The 16,239-nt window shown below is 43.1% G+C and overlaps 1 protein-coding gene across 1 annotated transcript in view; it reads left to right on the top strand.

Moving 5' to 3' along the window:
* Positions 1-16,239, top strand: part of PHF19 (PHD finger protein 19) — a 1,075,260-nt gene that overhangs the window by 556,340 nt on the left and 502,681 nt on the right. The window contains 1 exon segment of the mRNA XM_044058373.1: positions 14,536-14,638. Within this exon segment, the coding sequence (XP_043914308.1) occupies positions 14,582-14,638 (57 nt within the window). The 5' untranslated portion in view covers positions 14,536-14,581.

Genomic DNA, 16,239 nt, shown 5'->3' with positions numbered 1-16,239 from the left:
TTCTACTTCAAAGGGATGCAGTTGGTGACGATATATCGGAGACATTGTGCCGAGCCACGTTTTGGTGACGGTGCAGTTTTCCCTTTTCTCCATTGTTGTGCAGCCTCAAAGTAGGCATATATAATTTAAGGTGGTGGGGCTTACTCCTCTGCAAAAAAACAAAAAAATGTGTTTGAAAATTGCCAAAAGGTGGTGTAGCATAATTTTTTCAATCTATCGGCAGTTGAAGAAATGTCTGTCAGTAGATCAACGGGAATCCTACTTCAAATTTCAAAGACCAAAGGAAATAGAGGAATTCACTCACACCTCGTACTTGGAACTGGTCAGGATATTATTCTCCTGAAATCTTCCTTTCATACTAGTGTGCTTGTCCTCCTGTCATTGTTGTCATAGTAGACATGGATTATTCTAGGATGATAAATACATTGCTGCAGCCTAAGTGAAGAGGAGACAAATTCCATCTCCCTCTGCTTCTTTATTGGACAGGAATTCAGTTTTACATTCCTTTCCTTAGTCTTTCTTATAGGCCCTGCAGCATCAATAGTGCAGCAGTCTGGTAGCCTGCAGACCTTAGTTTCATAGTTTACTACTAGGCTAACTGCCTTTGTGGGCCATTTTAAGCCTAGCCAATTTCCCCACGTGAGAATCAAACTTTGCACTGTGTGTTTGTAAGGTAGACACCTTAACCATTATGCCAACCTCCCACTCCCTTAAAATAAACACCTCTTCCAAGTGTCAAACCGAGGCCCCTCTCAATTATAGCACACTGCATTAACCCACCACGCTACACAGGCTTGTTAATGCCAGTGTTGCAAGATACCAGGGTATTGAACATCCCTGATATCTCCAGTCCACAAAACTTTGTGCCTTTGATGTTGACTCAGTCTCTGGTGCCAGATGTCCAGAGACCAATACCAGTGATTTCTCAGATGTCTGCAGTCTTTCACATTCTCATCCATCCTCCACCTAACCATGCTTCTTTACTCATTTGATTGGTGTGTATTTACAGATGTTAAGTTGTCTATCTCGCCTTCATCTTGCTGGATGGGTTCGGAGCCGACCTCGGCTCTGACTCGGCCACTCTAAAAGCTCGAGAGTTGGTTCCACCGGCTCGAGGCTCCCCTTATATCCCACAATGCTAGGCGAGAGTTACCCCAGATCTCGTTTGCCGCTACAGCATCGAGGTGTTGGTTTTTCTACCGGCTTGTTGGTAAGTGTATTTTTTGTGAAAATACAGACTTAAAACCCTATATTTTTAGTTTTAAATATATTTCCCTTAGTGTAGTGGATTTTTACCCCTGTTATCCGAAAAATCCCATTTTTTTCTCACAAGAACTTTTAAAGTTCTCTCTCGGGCCTTCTGGCCTTTCCCCATCCCCTAGTGGTGTGTGTGTGTTACTCTTAACTAAACTTTAGTAAATTGTTTATTTCTGAGTTTTTAAAGTAAATTAGTGTAATCAGTGTGTCTGTTGTGTGTGTGTGATTACACTTTTTTGTATAAGATGTCTAAAGACACAAAGGTCTCAGGCTTCAAGAAGTGTGATGCGTGCTGTCAGAAAATGTCTCTGTCAGGCGGTCACACTTCTTGTGTCTATTGCCTGGGGCCTTTGCACCTGCAGGACTCCTGTGCTGTATGCCATGGCTTCAGCCCCAGGGTCCTGCAGGAAAGAAAAAATAAGTTGATCCTACGGGGTCTCCTTAAGCCTGAGGATTCCCTTTCTGTCTCTGGGAAGCCCTCTAAGGCTTCTAGGTCCTCGGCTCCAGTTTCTGAGCCGAGACCTAAAGCTACAAAGCCTATGTCTGCATCGGCTCCGGCTGGAGCCGATGAGTCTACAGCTTCTGTGGTTCCCTCGGCTCCAGCTGGAGCCGAGGTAGTAGAAATTCCCTTGTCGGCTCCGACCAGACCTTCGGAGCCGACATCTAGGAAGAGATCCAGGTCACCATCCCTTGGCTCCGTTCATTCGGCTCCAGCATCTCCTCTGCTGTCTGAACGGAGCCATAAATCTCACTCCTCTAGGTCATCGAGGCTGTCGGATCATGACCTCCAGAGGGTAGTGAGTCGACTTCTTAAGTCCGAGGCACTGGCCCAAATGCTTCAGAGCCCGACTCATCAGTCGATGCCTGTCCCTGTCCATCAATATATTCCTCCTCCGACTCCGTTGAGCTCGGAGCCGGGCGCTTGAACCGAGACTGTGGCAGCGTCGGAGCCGATACAGGTGTCTTCGGCTCCGTCGTCGGCTCCGATTTCTTCTTTCGAGGATTCTCGGCGCCGGACTTCCCTCGTCGGCTCCGAGGGGTGAGTGGCATCGGACCCTTGTCTGACCCCGCTCTTCCTCTCGGAGCTTGCGCTGGTGAGTTCGGCTCCGACATCGCCTCGAGCCATCACTGTCGGTGCCGAGGGAGGTTCTCAGCTTCGGAGCAGGGACCTCTGGCTTTGCCTGACAGGGGTGCGTTCGAGGTCATGCGGAGTGTGTTAGAGCCTGGCTCTACTCCACAGTCGGCTCCGTCCACCCCTCCCTCTACGGTGCCTCAGGTCAAGTCGACTCACTCCCTCATCCCGGACCGCAGAGAGCCAACTCCTCAGGAACCCCCTGTGGGGATTTCATCCTCTTCCGAGGCCCCTCCTGATTTGGCAGAAGAGCCCCCTCGGAAGAGGAAGTGTAAGAGGAAACACATTGACTCACCTGAGTCCATCACATCTGACACAGATTTAGATGATTCCGAGGGTTCCCCCCGTTCCCCTTCTGAAGATGTCTCTTTTGCAGACATTCTCGAAATCCTCAAACAGAGGGGAAATTGGCCAGCCCTCAGCCCTTCGGAGGATGACTCTGTGTACCTTGAGGCGTTCGGCTCTCGTCCTTCCACCTCCTGGGTGTCTCCCCTTGACCCCCTCATGCAGGTGGTAGCTAAAAGGCATGGACGGCTCCTGATTCAGTGGACCCCACTCCCAGGAGACCCTCAAAATTTATAACGGCACCATCAGACAAACAGTTCTTGACAAAAGGAGTTTCTGTGGATGCTATGGTGGTAGCTGCTGCCACTAAGAAGGAACTAGCTGATCCTTCAGTACCTGTCCATCCACCTAACAAGGAATCTAGGTCCATGGACAGGTACGGGAAGCGGATGTTCTCGTCAGCGACATTTACTATGTGTTCGCTGAATTACCTGTGCCATTTCACTCGTCTTCAAAGGGACTTGATTAAAGAAACGAGTGACATGTTGAAGGATCCTACAGCTGCGGGTTTTCAAGATAAGATGAACACGCAGCTGGCCACCCTTAACTCCATAGCCAACTCCTCCATGCGCCTCCTTTCTTACGCGGCTGATGGAGCGAGTAGGGCCGCAGGGACAGGTGTGGCCTTACGTAGGCATGCCTGGATGCGGCTATGCAATTTTGCGGACCCCTTCAAGACATCTTTCACTAACTCCCCGTTTGATGGATCATCTCTCTTTGGTCCTCAAGTGAAAGAAACCTTGACTAGGTGCGAGACTGATGGCAAGACTCTTTCTGCCGTTGGAGTCCGTTTTTCTACTCCTTCTAGGCCTTACCCCAAAGGCCAGAAAAGTGGGAAAATGTGGTTCCGTAAACAAAATCAAGGGACTTCGCCTGACGCACAAAGTCGTTACCCCGCCAGAGGCAGAGGCGGGAATAACAATGGTAGACGTCGCCCTCGAGGCAGGGGGGCTCCGCAGAACCAGGGCAATCGAGAAGCCTTCTCTGATAAGCCCTTTCAGCATCCCTGAGGTGTTGCCCGGCTGCCCACCTTCGGAGGCAGTCGGGGGAAGGTTGTCACTGTACCCAGAAGCCTGGCTATCCCTCACTCAAGACAAATGGGTACAGTCCGTCATTTCCGAAGGCTATTCTATCCCCTTTCTTCGGATTCCAATCCAATCAAAAAAATCCCTTCCAGATGTTCCACCCGCTCAAAGGGATCTAACGGTTTTGGAAATTTCAAAACTGCTTGCAAAAAGAGCAATTCAGCCAGTTCCAGCAGACCAGAAAGGATCCGGAATCTACTCAAGGTTCTTTTTAGTTCCAAAGAAAACAGGGGACTGGAGACCAATTTTGGATCTCAGTATCTTGAACAGATCAGTCAAGAAAACAAGATTTCGGATGGTCACGCTGCAGTCCATCCTTCCCCTATTGGGAAAAGGAAACTGGATGTGCTCTATAGACCTTCAGGATGCGTACTCTCACATAAAAATGAACAGACGCTCCAGAAGATTCCTCCGCTTCAGGCTGGGAACCAGTCATTTTCAATTCAGGGCCCTGCCCTTTGGTCTCACCACTGCCCCCCGGGTGTTTACCAAATGCATGGCAGTGGTAGCTTCTCACCTGAGACGACAAGGATTCCAGGTGTTTCCATATTTGGACGACTGGCTCCTCACAGCTCCCACCAAGCATCTCCTTCTGATGGCCAGGGATTACACTTTTCGCATTTGTCAAAAGTTAGGCATTTCAATAAATTGCGAAAAGTCTGTTTTGTCGCCTTGTCGTACTATTACTTTCATAGGCGCAAATCTAGACACAGTAGATATGTCTGCAAGACTAACACATCAAAGAATAACAGACATTCACAAACTGGTCTCACTCCTTTTCAACAACAACAAAATCAAAGCCAGGTTGGTACTGAAAGTGTTGGGAATTATGGCGGCTGCCATACCTCTGCTTCCATTAGCCAGATTCCACATGCGGATCCTTCAATGGATGCTCTTTACGCAATGGTCATACCAGCAACTTCCAATGTCCCACACCATTGTGATCACGCAGGCGTGCAGAAATCATCTCATGTGGTGGATGTCTTCCCCTCAGCTCTTGTTGGGAAGACCCTTTGTTCCACCCCCTCCGGTTGCTACTCTGACAACGGATGCCTCCCTGATCGGGTGGGGGGGGCATTATCAGGGCAGGACGGTCCAGGGCACATGGCAACCAAACGAATGCCACTTGCACATAAATGTTCTGGAGATGAGAGCAGTGTTTTTAGCGTTGCAAGCCCTCCAAGACTCTCTTCCTTTGGGAACAATTGCAATCCAGACAGACAATATGTCTGTAGTGTGGTACATCAACAAACAAGGCGGAACCAGGTCATACCCCCTGTGTCGAGAAGCACTCAGATTGTGGCAATGGGCGATTTCTTCTCAGCGGTTTCTGATAGCAACGCACATCCCCGGGAAGTCCAATCAAATTGCGGACAAGTTGAGCAGAGCTATCCTCATGCCTCACGAGTGGTCTCTGAAAGACTCTGTAGTGAGAGAAATTTTCCTCAAGTGGGGTCAGCCTTGCTGCGATCTTTTTGCTACTCCCCAAAACAGCAAGTGCAGCAGAGAATATTTCACTCTATTCCCTTTACCAGGCCAACCCAGCAGAGACGCTCTAGTCCAAGTTTGGCCCCGGGGACTTCTTTATGCATTTCCTCCCTTCCCACTAATCTCTCAAGTGATACAGAAAGCTATCGCTCAGAAGGCCTCATTGATCCTCATTGCTCCTTACTGGCCTCGACAGGTGTGGTTCCCCTTTCTACATCAATTTCTGTTGGAGCGACCGTGGCATCTGGACCTAGTTCCAGATCTTTTGATCCATCAGTCGGGTCAGGTACATCGCTCCCTCCCTCTCTGAACCTCACTGCTTGGTTCCTCCAGTTCCAACCTTAGCCAGGCTTCCTCAATTATCTCACTCTGTTCGAGATATTTTGATAGCTTCCCATAAATCTTCCACTCGGAAGATTTATTTGAGTAAGTGGAAACGCTTCACTTATTGGGCTCAAGGAAGGGACATAGATCCTTTCACTGCTTCCATCCAAATAGTCCTTGATTTTCTAGCTGAACTCTTCCATGCAGGTTCATCTCCTCTACTCTTAAAGTTCAATTGGCAGCTATTTCTAACTTTCATGTGGGTATTTCTGAATCTGCCTTAATGTCCCACAAGCTTTGTAAAGCATTTTTGAAAGGAGTTTTTCTTCTCAGACCTCCTATAAGAAATCCTCCTTCTCCTTGGGACCTAAATTTAGTTCTGGCTTCTTTGATTCTTCCACCTTTCGAACCTGCAGTCTCCTGTTCCTTAAAATTGCTATCATGGAAGACTCTCTTTCTGGTAGCTATTACTTCAGCTAGAAGAGTTTCAGAACTTCAAGCACTCAGCTGTCGACCTCCTTATCTATTATTTCATAAGGACAGGGTATCCTTACGAACGAACCCGTCCTTTTTGCCTAAGGTAGTCTCGACGTCAAATCTAAATCAAAGCATTGACCTCCCTGTCTTTTTCCAGAATATTCCAATAGATCTGAACAAAAATTACACTGCCTGGATGTTCATCGTCAATTGAGGTACTATTTAGATAGAACAAAACAATTCAGAAAATCTGACCAACTGTTTGTCTCCTATGCGGAAGGCAGAAAGGGACTTTCAGTTTCAAAAGTATCATTATCCAGATGGCTTACATCTTTGATTTCCCTTGTGTATGAAATTAGACACCAAAAGCTGCCTAATAAACCTAAGGCCCATTCCACCAGAGCTTTGGCTACTTCTTTAGCCTTCCAAGACAGACTGCCTATTGACACCATTTGTGCAGCGGCTACTTGGGCTACTCCTCACACTTTCATTTCTCATTATAAGTTGGATTTAGCTTCTAGGCATAGAGCTAACTTTGGTTCCACTGTTCTCAGGAGTCTGTTCCGTTAGGCCACCCGGGACAAGGTGCTAGGACGCGGTCCCATCCAGCAAGATGAAGCGAGATAGACAACTTAACATATAGAAGTTATGTTCTTACCATAACGTTCCATGTTAGTTGTCTTCTTCTCGCCTTCTTCTTCGTCCCACCCTCCTTCCCCTGGCCTGGACAGACCTAGAGGAGTTGTGATTGTGACCTCTCTTTCTACCACCTCTTTACTTAGGCATATGCTGTTTGCATATTCCCTGAATCAGGATGTAGGTCACCCTTCTTCTCCCTGTTGTCAGAGGTGGACTCTGTTTTTAGTTTTTCTGTTATATACTGTTTCTATTATAAGCTGGGGTTAGCTTACAAACGAGATCTGAGGTAACTCTCGCCTAGCATTGTGGGATATAAGGGGAGCCTCGAGCCGGTGGAACCAACTCTCGAGCTTTTAGAGTGGCAGTCGGGCGAGGTCGGCTCCGAACCCATCCAGCAAGAAGAAGGCGAGAAGAAGACAACTAACATGGAACGTTATGGTAAGAACATAACTTCTATTTTTGTCACAACCATTTTTTATTCTGCATGCATGTGTGCCTGTCTGATGTCTTTGTGTGTGTGTGTATGTATATATTTCTCTTTCTCTCTCAGATATATATATATATATATATATATATATATATATATATATATATATATATATATATAGATTCACTATACAATCTCGAAATACTGAAATGTCAAATTTCAGTATTTCGAGACTGAATAGTGGAAAAACCAATATACCCGAAAACCCAAAACCGCGAATAGCACAATTGCGACCATTCACACACACAAGCACATAAGCACACATATACACCTACCTAACTACACTAAAACATAACACACACAAACACACCTACCCTACCTATAAGCAAGGGGGCAAGTCCCCCTGCACCCCCACACCCCCTACTTATACAGTCTAACTTCGAGGTCACAACAAACACACAAAAAACACCACTACACACACACACACACACACACACACACATACACACTAAAATCCCTACCCAATACCCTTACACAAACACCACTTACCTGAAACCCCAGATAAATCCACAAACTGCACTACACATCACGAACGCGACACCACAATAGCGGATTCGACATTTCCACATTCGACATAGTGCAGTTTCGCGTAACTGCACTTTCCACTATTCAGTCTTGACGTACTGAAATTCGACATTTAAAAAACAAGTAATCTCCGTGGTATCCCCGAAGTCTCAAAACAACCCACTAAAGTGTAGTGGGTCTAAAAACAAAACAGTGTAAGAAACTTCTCTGTGTGGAAGATTTTCAGTCCATATATTTCTAGTTAATCACTGTATATTAATCAGATCAGACAATAGTAGTAGAAGTAGTGAACGTAAACTCGTCAAGTCAAAAAGTGATAATAGAAAATATATAATTCTACAGCATTACTAAGTATTCGAAAGTAATGCAAGCAAGGCAGGCAGTCTGTTTCCAGTCGAAAATCCTTTATTAAGTACACAGACAAGCGATCCAAGTAAAACAAAAATAGAGTAATAATTTCCTCACAAGCTTTCTAATTATATATATACTTTTTTATCAGGCATGGGAGTGTTTATTGTGCAGTAAAACAGTGTTATTGGTACACATGTTAAATTCACATCCCTTCCCCCATCAGTGTGACATTTGAGCTGGTCCTGCCCTTCCTAGTAGCTGTCATAATAATATTTAGCCCTAATGTACTTTAATGGTACTTCTTATTTAACCAAATTATTAAGTAGATTATTAAGTCTGATTTTATACAAGGCAATATACTACATGGCTGGAAATATATCAACCTTAGTTCATTTTGCGATCAAAAATTATATTATATATATACATATACATTTTGCATGTAAAAATCAGTTTCTATTTTCATAACCTATTGTTAACAAAGATCGCTTTCGTCCTTCTAGACTTCTTCATAATTAGTATTGTTTCAGTTTTTGATATTAACCAAAAGTGTTCTTCCCGGCACCTGCAATGTGCCCGGAATTGAGTCCTGTAATTTATATGGCGTTATTGTAATTTATATGGAGTTACATGTACTGGTACCATATCTAAGTACAGCTGTAAATTATTTTTTATTAGACCTGTTCCTCCTGCTACCATTAGAACTGTCTGGGTATCTTTCTTCCACATTGTTCTTATTTCTGCCTTCAGATCTTGGTATTTTATAACTGTGTCTCTCTGTACGCAAGACACTTATCACTGGGTGTAGTAATCAATGATCAATGCTACTTTTGCCTTTTTATTCATGGACTACTATATCTGGTTCTTTCCTATATTTGTGAACTGATTGTAATGGGTGACCCCATGTGATATAAACTTCATCATTCTCTATTAACACTTTGTGGTTCCTGTTTCCAGTGCTTCTCAGCTACTTCTATATTGTAGTGTTTGCAGAATCCCCAGTACAATAGTGTTTCCACATTATTATGCCTTTCAGTATACAGGCCTTTTGCCATGAGAGTATCACACCCAGCAGCAAGATGTGCGACTGTTTCCATTTTTTTTATTTTACTGAACCTGCATTTTTCTCTCTCTCCCGTATGTTTAATGCACTTTGTAAACTGACATATATATAGTCCATTTTCCTGGGCCACCATTGGCATCCGTTCAACGTTTGGTTTCAGTTCACCTCTCCTTAACCATTCTTGCAGTCGGAGCTTGATCATTCTGAGGTTGTTCCAGGAGATCTCTGTACTTGCCACTATATGGATTTTCCATTTTTTTCCTTCTCATCTGATCCTTTTCCTTTCATTTGTTTGTTTATTGTCACATTCAGATGCTTTGTGATATTTGTCGTCTTCTGGTTTAATTTGTATCCCTACTTCAGATCAGAATAATCTTGGACTTCTTGTCCTCCTGTTTTAAAATTTCTACTATGTTTGGATTTATTGAGGTTGGTAGATACGTTTGTAGTCCTATGACTGCAGATCTTACATGCAATCAGTTTTGAGGAGGCTCATACGTCCTTCAGAGCGATGAATATATAATCTTGGTATAACTTATTTGTATTATCATTTGATAAGCATGATGCATCTTTTTTTCTTGCTTTTCTCTCCAACTGAATCCAGTACTTTTAGGGGTTAGTCACCCCAAAACAGTAAGTTGGAACAGAAGAGCAAACCGTTTTTTTAGCTTGGACTTTATTCCTAGATGTCGAGGCAGTTTTCAGTGTTAGTTTTAGTCTTTTGAAGTATTATTCACTGAGTTTTATTCTCGTTTTTTCATGTTTTATTGCAGATCCTTCATCTTTTCTCAAATAGTTATACACCCCCATGTGCTCAAGTTCTTTTATATCACATTCCCATCCCACTTTGATATTTTTAGGCGTTGCAACTTTTCTGTTTTAAATGTTGCCTTTGCATATTTTTCGAGACGAAATGACGTATCATCTGAGAACATTTTAACCATTTGTAGTTGTGCTTCAACTCCTTATTTGATGAACTAGACAATTTTAAGTCATCTACAAAAAATAGATGGTGTTTTTAAACAAGTTTGTTTTTTGGGAGCCAAATTGTAACCATAGCCTAATCTGTTTAGCAAATATTGCAATGGGTTAAGGGAAAGACAAAACGGTGCTGACAGAGTATCACCCTGGAATATCCCCCTCTAAATGTTTATCCATGGGATAATAACTTGTCATTTGTTATGGCTCAGCTGCAGAGTGGCTTGACACTGTTTCATGGTCACTGTACTGTAATTGATCAATGTAGGGTGTACATCTGTAAGCATGCCTTTATCTGTAAATGTGGAATGCTGTCAGATGCTTTTTTGTAATATATCCATGCCATACATAGATTTTTTTCCCATTTTTATAATTCTCTGGTATGGCTTTATTTAGCAACAAATGATCCTTTTCTCTATATGACTGACTTTCTTTACCTTTTTGTTCTAGTGCCATAACTAACTTTTTCTAAATGACTATAAACTCTGTCTGCATAATTTCCAGTATATAGCTTATACATCATCGGAAGGCAAATTATTAGTCTATAATATTGCTTGTGGTTTCACTCTTAAGGAAGAGTATCGTTTTTCCTGTTAACCAGTTTGGTGTCTAGTCATGATGTGCTTATAAGCAATTCTTACTCTGGGCTAAATCTTTGTGTAAAAATGTTAGGGTTTTTTATTTATCTTCATACAGTCTACGTTTTTCTGTCTGGGCTAATATGTTTTTTTTTTTTGCAGTAGCATTTGATAAATCTTGATCTGTTTTGATACTGTAATCGCGCGGTAGTGGTGCTGCGGTAGCGTTTTCGCCTCACAGCAAGATGTTGTCCCGTTCGATTTTCAGCTAGAGAGTCTTCTGTGTGGAGGCATGCGTGAATGAGCGTCCCTTCGTTGAAGGTTGTGCGTCAGGGCTGGTAACTCAGCACGTAAAAATCCACTACCAAACATTAGTGGACCGGAGTCCAGCTGTGGCGACCCCTAACCCGGGATAAGCCGAAAGACACAACAAGAACAACATTGATTTTATCAAGTCTGACTTTCAAAATACTTTTGATCTGTTCTCTTTTCTGTATTCTTATAAGAGTGATAAATTTTGTCTTAATTGCTTTATAGTTTTCACTGTTTGCTGCTTCCATGGTGGCATTTGCCATGCTGCATTCCTTTTCTTTGTTACTGTCTGTTTTTGTGGTAACACTTTAACCAGTATTAGTTTAGCTGCTTAGTAATATATTCTGTTTATTTCTGTTATATCTTGTGAATTTCTCTTAATAGTCTGGTTTTACTGTATGATGGCCAACCATGCGATTCAGTGAGAACTTGTAGATGAACTTAACAATGTTGCCTGGTGCTCAGGAATGTCCTAAAACGAAACTCTTATCCCGGGTGACAACAATGGTTTTTGTTTCAAATGTATCAATGCATCTTACCAAGAATACTAAAAATGGCTCTTAATGGCATTGGCTGTAAATTGTTTGGGTCGTAAAGAGAGCGAGAGAGAGAAGTTCCAAGACAACAAGAGGGACGACAAGATCCTCACTGCTGTGGGGGTACAATTACTGGCACCACAGAAAACCATTGTTAGGAACCAAAAGTGTCCTAAACAGAGGTAGTTCAAGCTTGGTTCCTAGTAGCAGAATCAACAGTCATGGAGAGACCAACATGGCTATAGATCCTTTCAGAATGGTCACCTACCCAGAGACAGAAACGGTCATCAAAACAGCGAGTTTGAGATTCCCTATCTGCAGAACAATCCTGGCACTAACTCTGAAGACTTTCTTGAGTCTGCCTTTCTGGATGCCGTCAGGAGTTAGCCTGTCCGTCAGTTTTCCTACATGGTAAGCCATCATACAGGAAAAAGAATCGGGAGCTTAATATGTAGAGGCTGCAAAAATCCCCTTCCAAACTTCATCAAGGCCAATGCTCGGCGTCCCACCCTGTCAAAGAAAATTGTTTGAAAAGGGGACATTAGCCTTCTATAAAAGTGTCTTTCAAGAGGTCCTATCATATTAGGTCCAGGCACTGTAATTGATCCTGGATTTAAGTGGTCTAAATCAGTTCATTCTCAAGACATCATTCTGGAAAGTCTCTGCAAATGATACTCCCCTGCTTAGTGAAGGGGGGATTTGATGTCCTCTGTAGATCTACGAGATACTTCCCCAGAATGGCTAATCAACACAGATCCCCTCAACCGTGAGAAACTATCAGGGTAAGATAGTCTGTGGAGTGTGGTCACAACAGGAGGCTAAACTGCACACAGATGTTATGGAGATGAGAGAAAGATGTCTTACCATGCAGGCCCTCAAGACTGTGTCCTTGAGTACTCTTACTATTCACATGGACAATAGTCAGGTGTGTAAACCAGAAGAGAGGAGCCCGATCTTAATCCAGTTTGCAGTGAGGCCATGTTATCGAACCACTGTCTCATAACAACCCACTTTCTAGGTCAAGTCACTTCTTTAATGGGCAGGCTCATTTGCTGATTTCTGATGCCTTGTGAATGGTCCCTCAGCTTGTCATTCACACAGAATGTTTTCCTTACTGGGGAAGCCTTACTGTGACCTTACTAACCACAAGTACAGCAATTTATTTTCTTTCATCTCCCTTTTTGGTCAGTGGTCCATGGGTTATCTAAGCCAGAATTGGACCCAATTCTCTTAGCTCTGTTTTAGCCTCAACAAGTGTCTTTCTTGTGGCTTCATCTTCTGGTGAAACCTGTATGCTTGAAACCTTTCAGAACCATGTTCAGTCATCTATCTAAAAGATTTCACCTAGAGTTTCTTTCCCACAACCTAACCATTTAATTGTCCACTTCCAGTGATTGCTGATGCTGCCTGCCCTCCTAGGTTCATCCAAATCCTTACATTCTCTGCCCAGAGCCTCAGAACAAGGAACACACATAAAAGGAAGTGACATAAGTCTGCGGTATGGGCAAATGACTGGGACGTAGGCCGTTTCTGGCTCTTTTTTAGGTTGCTTTAGATTACTTGTAAGTGCATCTTCCAACGATATTTACCTTTCATCAGGGATTCCATAACCGTTCTCTTGCATCTGTTAATGTGTGCAAGGCATTCCTTAGAAGCACTTTCCTGACAAAGACTCCAGTAAAGAAAGCATTGCCTTTGTGAAGGCTTTGTACTGCAGGCACCACCTTTAGCTCCATTTGAACCATCATCATCACCAGATTTACTTATTCCTTTTTGGTGGAATCACCTCAGCCAGACTGATTGAGGATCCATGCAGTGACTCCTCTTACCTTTTTTTTTTCATGAAGAAATGGCAATGTTGCACATTAACCCATCTAACCCATCTTTTATGCTGAAGGTAGCTACTGAAACTAACTTAAATCAATTCATTAGTCATCCATTCCGTTTCTAGAGCTGTTCCAATAAAGTAGAATACTTCTTACATTGTCTAGACATCCACAGGCAATTTGAGGGTTTACTTGCCCAGAACTGCAGTTCTAGAAAGACTGTTATCTTTGTGTTTCCTTTGCACAAAACAAGTTTGGACATGAAGTTTCTAAGTTGATGCCAAAGAGCTCACTGAGGGTATCAACGTTTGTTACAAAATCTATGTCAAACAGCTACTTCTTCCTTCAAAAGCTCACCAAAACTTAGTTTTAGCTAAGGCACTGTTTGCAAATGCTTTCATAGATATTTGTGCATGTCTGACTTGGGCTTGTCTTCATATAGTAACAAGACAGTATAAGTCCGGTATAGTGCCCAAGGAGCAGTCTTCCTTTGGGACCAGTATGCAGCATTGGATTCTTTCTTAACCACCCAGATGTTATACTAGGGTCTCTTATCGTAGAGGTTAAAGTGGATGCACTATATAATCTTGGATATGAAAGTTATGAGCTTAACATAAAAGATCTAGATGATCCATGTCCATTCTCTTAACAAACTCACCCACCATCCCCCTTCCTGAGATGTAAAGACTAGTGTGAAGGGTTTTAGGCTCATACATTTTTCATTATACAAGTTGCTACAGAGCTAAGTACTCGAGAATCTAGCTAGTGCCAAATATTTATGGGAGGAGCTACAGCTTGGGAAGATTTATGTTCCAAGCTGAAATGAGCTTCTGGCCAAATCCTAGAGGTTAGAAAGGAAGGAGTTAGATCACCTAGATCTATCTTTTTGGTAAGTACATAACTTGTGTTTTTCTCTGTATTGATTGTCATAACATGGATTCAGAGAAATATGCCACTAGTTCATCTGTCATACACAGACGTTCATTAGTCATCAGAAAATGTATACAGTTGTAAAGCATGTGGAAAGACTATCATAGTGTATTGGGGCTAATCATTGTGTTTGCAGGTAATTAAAAATCAGTACAAAAATCAGTGTTCCATTTTCCAGTATATGTGTAATTTTCTTTTTCTGCAGAGATTCATGGGTGAGTGATGATGGCTTTGGAGAGGTAGACTGGCAAATGTGGGCAAGTAGAGGAAAAGTGTTTTTGTTTCCAAGAGGTAGAGCACAAGTGTGGGTAAGTAAACAAAATGTGTTTATGTTCCTTAGTATGTCATAATTTCAGTATTTTTGGTGAAAATTGTCAGAGACAGTCTGTGGGATTTCCTAAATGATTATGCAGTATACAAAGGGGTAGAGACAGAGTGCGCTTCTGACTGCATGTTTATTTCTTCAGTCCTTTTGTACTAGCTTGTATATAAACGCTGCTTCAGTGAAGGAGGTGAAGTAGAAAGCATTTTGTTATACAAATATTCCTTAAAAGAAATGGCTGTGCAGAACCTGTTGTTGCTTCCATCAGTAATGGCTTTAGTTAGAACCCTGTGGAATTGACAGTCCATAACCCAACAAGAAGTAAAGAGAAACAGAGACAAATGAGTCCTAGGAAAATGCATACAGTATCATTAATATGTTATAGTGTGGAAACAGAGATGTAAGAAACTGATCCACTGCATCATCTTGGTTCATTACAAATTGCATAACGCTAGCTCACATACAGTAACACTATCATCATCAACCTCCTTTTTCTCATTTTCTACATGGGGTCTGGATGCTCATAGGTTCATAGCTTGGTACTAGGCTATCATCCCTAGGGCCTATACAAGCCTGGCCATAACAATTCCCTGGCTATTTCTTCCCACACTATTTACTTCCCTGGACCCCTGTCTAGCAGGGCGAATGACGTGATCCCCGGGGTGAATTTCCTTTCTCCCATCCAATCGTCAAAGTTCCTTTTGAAGAGGGCCAAAGAGGCACTCCGCTTGACATGTATGGGCAATCTATTCCATGGGGAGTCTCTGGATCAGGAGCCTATCCCTCCAGCATGTTTTGTTTATTGTGATGACAAGGTTTAGATCCCTGGAGCATGTGGCTCTGAGGGATTGGGATTTCTTTAAGTGTAGCATGTTCAACAGGTCTAGGTTTGACATGGCCTTGTATGTTAAGCAGAGATCACCTCTGAGTAGACGATATGCGTCAGAGTATAGCTGGAGTTTTTTTAAGGCGGTCAGCGTAGGGCATCTGCTTTAGGCCTGTGATTCTTTTTAGTGAGGTATTTCTGCGGCCTTTCCAGTTGTTGCAGATGTCCTGAGAGGTGCATACCAAACTGGGCATTGTATTCTATAACGGGTCTAATGAGGGATGAGTACAGTGTGACAATGACCTCCTTTTTTCTGGATGAAAAGCCCTTAGTGATGAGGTGTGCCACATAGAACGAATTCCTGACTGTTGTGGCGATGTGGTTATCAAAAGTGAGACCACTGTCCACCTGTGTCCCTAAGTCTCTTATCACACTTTTGGGGGTTAGTGTACTGCCACCTATACAATAATTCACAGGTACATGTTTTTCCCCCATAGGGGATAACTACACATTCCTTGGCATTGAGCTTGAGCCCATGGCTCTGGCACCAAGCATCTGTTTCTGTAAGGCCCTTTTGTAGAGTATCCACATCATTTGGGGATTCAGCAATGGCTCCTAGTTTGCAGTCATCTGCGAACTTTGTTAGCCGGAGTCCCTTAGTGTTGGCCTGTACTTCAGAGAAGTAGATGCCAAACAAGAGCGGTCCCAGGACTGAACCCTGAAGGTACTCCACTTGTCACTTGTCTGGAGCTGGATTTGGA

Source organism: Protopterus annectens, chromosome 16.part0, assembly GCF_019279795.1.
Source record: "Protopterus annectens isolate FY-2018-M chromosome 16.part0, PAN1.0, whole genome shotgun sequence".
In the NCBI taxonomy this organism is placed as follows: domain Eukaryota; kingdom Metazoa; phylum Chordata; order Ceratodontiformes; family Protopteridae; genus Protopterus; species Protopterus annectens.
This window is presented reverse-complemented; position numbering and strand designations above follow the sequence as displayed.